Raw genomic sequence first — 4,852 nt, forward strand, 5'->3', positions numbered from 1 at the left:
GCCGATTGCCAACGACTGACGCTTCCTGCAGGCGGGAAAAAATTCAGGGCTGTGCATGACTGTCCCCTCCACAACTCCACCGAAGGAGGCCTCTCTCGCATCATTGGTTTACGCGGAAAAAAATAAGGTCCGATACTTTTTGAACAGACCTTGTAATCCATAATTAAAATAAAATCAGTTAATATAAATACATTATAAATTTAAGAATCAAATTTCTATTTCATTGCTTTCAAGCATTTTCATAAAAGATTCATATTTTTATTAAAAATAAGATTTATATACTACTACTATTAGTTAAAAAAAATTTCATACATGAATAACAACTGGGTAAAAAATGCTTTAACATCTGAACATTGACAGAGCAATGTACTTCTCTTTTATGTTATTTAATGATTAAGTGAATGTTTATCTGATAAAAAAAAAATCTATGTTTATGTAATACTAATTAAAACTTTTAAGTTATATAATTAAAATTTATGAATAAATAATAGTTGTTTAAACAAAAGTTATGTAATTAGAACCTTTAACAAAGATAAACTAATTCTCCTATTCACACTCAGATTCTTTAACTTTTTATAAAGTCAACACACCTTAATACCTTAATACTTAATTTATTCTGCTAAACAAACGTTTTCAACCCATTCCATGGGCCATTATCAGGTTAAAGACGTTCGAATTAATGGCTTTTCGAATAACACGTTCAAATTTAAATTATATTGGAACATATGCAGTATATTGAAATCAAATTAAGTAAACAAGCATAACGAAATTAATACAATAAATAAGAATAAACAAAATAAAATAATAATAGAAACCTTAAGTAAGGGTGAAAGAGCATAAGTACAACATAACAAAAAGCTGATATACAACAGCATTATCAAAAATAGCGCAGACTGATGGATCCATAGTTAAATGGGAAGAGGCCAGAATCATTGCAAATGTGCACTTGCCAACGCTTGCATCCACAACAGAGAAGTGTGAGATCTACAGATCTAGCTTAATGGAAAAATGTTTAAACTATAAGGATGCAACCATTTTACTGTCGGCATGGAAATATATAATCAGAAAGAACTCGTAAGATGATACATCCAACAGGCTCAATAAAACCTAAATTACTATATAAAACAATTTTTTTTACATATTGTATTGGGGGAATTACCATATTTTGTATTTTATTTTAATTCCCCACAATACAATAATGATGCATTTTTATTACACCATTATCTTTTAAATTATATATGATTAAATCATATGCTCATAACTTTTGAATTTATCTTTTTTAGAAAAAATATACTGAATAAAAGTTTATTTTTTAATGGAGAATTCAAAAATGTAAAAACATTTGGATTCTATTTGAAATTTTGAAGTTGCCCTCTGCTCCACTCAGAAGGGGATGGGAGAATCTTTATTTTTACAGCATTAAAAAGGTCTCATGAAAATATTAAAATTTTGTCCTTATCAAATTTTCTATTAGAAACATGTTTTCTGAGTTGATGACTCTTAATATCTTAAACAGAACAATTAACACCTAAATGCTAATTCCAGCACTGAATGAACAAAAAATTTTAATGCTCGAACGTTTTCGGCCGTCTTTTAGAGGCCCTCCTCAGGAATGTATGAAACACACAATAAAAACATTTCTATCATTTGAAAACTTCTAACCGTCGAATACAGCTGTGTTCCAAATTTTTAAATATTTAAACGATGTATTTAAACGGTAGCATAGATGTGTCCAAGCAGAAGTATAGTACAGCTCTAGCCCAGTATGCTACTGAACCCGGGGTTTCCCCATGTTGGGATGAAGCTACTCTTGCATAGGGCCTTCGACTGACACGACTTACGCTCGTTGGAGGCTCTTGAGATTTACATAGAAACCATGAAGGGAAACTGCATTAACTTCGATTATATTCCGATTCCACAATCGTGGAAGTATTATTTATATTGCCACAAAGCATAACAATAATTGTATGTGTAATTATTTTTCATCTTTCTGCTTTGTAAAAGAAAACAATTTCCACATCGTTTACATCGCGCTAATTTTTACAATGCTATAATAATAATTTATGTATAGCTTTATTTAAAAATAATTATTTTTATGTTGTAAACGTAACGATTTTTAAATTGTACGGTACATCGTTTAAATATTTAAAAATTTGGAACACAGCTATATTCAATGGTTAGAAGTTTTCAAATGATAGAACTGTTTTTATTGTGTTTTTCATACATTCCTGAGGAGGGCCTCTAAAAGACGGCCAAAAACGTTCGAGCATTAAAATTTTTTGTTCATTCAATGCTGGAATTAGCATTTAGGTGTTAATTGTTCTGTTTAATATATAGTTCGTTTACTTGTGCTAGTTTTTTGTCTTAATATCTTATGAAACATCCTGTATGAAAAATATTCTGAGATGCTCTTTAGTTAAATATAAGCTTACAAGTTTTGTAAAAATCTATAGGAAAAAATTAATTAAAAAAATAAAAAGAATATTGTTTTATACACACAAATGTTTGACAGTTGAAAGTGGAATCAAGTTGATTCCAACTTGATTCCACTTTCTACTGTCCACATCCAAAGATGACTCATTAACCAGGTTGAAAATGTTAACATTTCATTAACTTCACTCACTGTTAGAGGTGCATTGATTAATTTAGCAGTATAAAATTTATTATAATAGAAAAATTTATACAATAATCTAATTATTTTTATTTTAATTATATGTTTTCAGTTATGGGTTAGGCAACAAAGTATCTTTATTTTAAATCGAAAGTTGTCAGATGAAATGGAAATTCCAAGGATTCCTCCATATCAAATAAAAAAAAATGAAGATCAAACAGTCAAAAGATCAAGGTTATTGTATCAAAGCAGAAAAAGAGGAATGTTAGAGAATGATCTCATTTTAAGGTAATCAAGCAATTATCAATAATTAAAAATGTTCATATCAGTCAATATAATGTAGTGTATTAGCTTGTAACAAAAATTGATTTAGAAATAATTTTTCAGCACTTTTGCAGATAAATATTTACATACATTTAATGAAAGGCAATTAAATTTGTATGATGAATTAATAAATTTGCCTTCAAATGATTGGGATCTTTATCATTGGTTAACAGGTAAGTACAGTAAAAGAAATTTAACTTGTTTATTAAATGTATGGTTTAATTTTTTTTTTTTTTGTTATATCTAACACAAAAAATAAAAGAAATTTTAATTTCTTACTGATAATGATAAATATGCTATGAAATTTATTCACACTACTTTACTTTCCATGCTATTTTATATAATAGAGGAAAAGTATCTCAATTGGTCAAAAAACTATCATGATTATTTTTATAATTTTGAATTTGAAGATAATGATTATATGGTAATACAATATTTTAATCTTTGTTTTACAATGTGGTATTATATTACACATTTCTAATATAATTCACATTCAATTATTAGTATTTGATTAATGTTCTCAAAAAAATATTTATTATTGTTAGGCAGTATGAGTATAGACACTTTAAATAATTGTGTTTACAATAAGATTATGATTATATCAACAAGAATAATTATAAGTAAAGAAATCATTCACTATATTTATGGCATATTAGATGCAACTTTTATCCAAAAAAGGGGCTCAAAAATAGGCCTGCATCTTTTGTGTGATGTTGCAATCTCTTATAGGCTAATGAATTCCCCAAATTGCATATACCAATTTACATTTAAAATACCCAGTAGCCAATTTGTATTTTAGTTGTAAATTACTTATCTAAACTTCTGTTTTTCCTTGATAAATATAAGTGTGCATTCTAATTTTACTTTTTTTTTTTTTAACCAGACTACAGTGAAAATTTTTTGGGACCGGTACCAAAGACTTTTCCTAAATATTCTGTGCTGAAATGGGGATGAATCTTATGGGCTATAAAATGCAGTAATTAAATCCAATTGAAAGTAGTAGATGGTAGAAAGTACAATTATGGCTAGATGGTTGAGTGATCAAGATGCCAGCCTATTGCTCTTGGAACTTAGGGACGAATCCAGCTGAATTGATAAACCCTAGAAATTTTTTGGGATGTGTGTCTTTGATATGTTGAGCTCCATCCCTTACCTTCCAGCTGCCCTGTTGTGGGTCTGGCAAAATCCATAATGGACTTGACTAAAAAGCCATCTTTAGTGTCCACAGAGTGGAGAATCAAAAATAAATTAGTTATGATATATATTTTTGGAAAATCAAATAAAATACTTCATAAATAGATATCAGTAATTTTTTAATGTTTATTAATTATAATAAATAATAATGGTAATCAGAACTATTTTAAAAAGTCACTTTCTGCATATTTCACATTGGTTAATTATTATTGATTTTTCTCCCTCCTTTTTAGGTAAAAAAGAAACTCCATTGGAATATCAACATGAAGTATTTGAATTATTAAAAAAACACGTGAAAAATGAAGAAAAAGAGAAAAGATATTGTCAGCCAGATATTAATAAAAATAATCTGTAAATATATTAGTAAGGATGAAACTATAAAAATAATCACTGTAGCTACACTATGTTGTCAGCTGAATGTTCCTTTAACAATGGAACTGATAACTGGGTCAAAGACATTAGCATTTTTAAGCTTTACCCACTATTAAAGGTGCATTGATTAATTCAGCAGTGTTAATATTTTAATCTACTTATAAGTTACAAGAAATGATATTTGCACTTAAAACACAAGAATTTAGAACTATTACAGAACACAACTTGGTCATTAAACTTCTATAATAACATATCTTTTAATTTGCATTATTACAGTTTTGATTTTGAAAAATATAATGAATCATAAATTATACAGAAGTTTCAGAATTACTATAGTAGTTTTATTGAGAT

The 4,852-nt window shown here is 27.9% G+C and overlaps 1 protein-coding gene across 1 annotated transcript in view; it reads left to right on the top strand.

The window, feature by feature from the left end:
• LOC111614391 (succinate dehydrogenase assembly factor 2, mitochondrial-like) overlaps positions 1-4,632 on the top strand; it is an 11,169-nt gene extending 6,537 nt beyond the window's left edge. The window contains exons 2-4 of the mRNA XM_023355762.1: positions 2,724-2,899; positions 2,999-3,108; positions 4,363-4,632. Of these exons, the coding sequence (XP_023211530.1) occupies positions 2,724-2,899; positions 2,999-3,108; positions 4,363-4,484 (408 nt within the window). The 3' untranslated portion in view covers positions 4,485-4,632. The remainder of the gene's footprint in view (positions 1-2,723; positions 2,900-2,998; positions 3,109-4,362) is intronic.
• The last annotated feature ends 220 nt before the right edge of the window (positions 4,633-4,852 follow it).

This window comes from Centruroides sculpturatus, unplaced genomic scaffold, assembly GCF_000671375.1.
Source record: "Centruroides sculpturatus isolate CEXI.00-Female unplaced genomic scaffold, Cexi_2.0 scaffold1987, whole genome shotgun sequence".
Lineage (NCBI taxonomy): Eukaryota > Metazoa > Arthropoda > Arachnida > Scorpiones > Buthidae > Centruroides > Centruroides sculpturatus.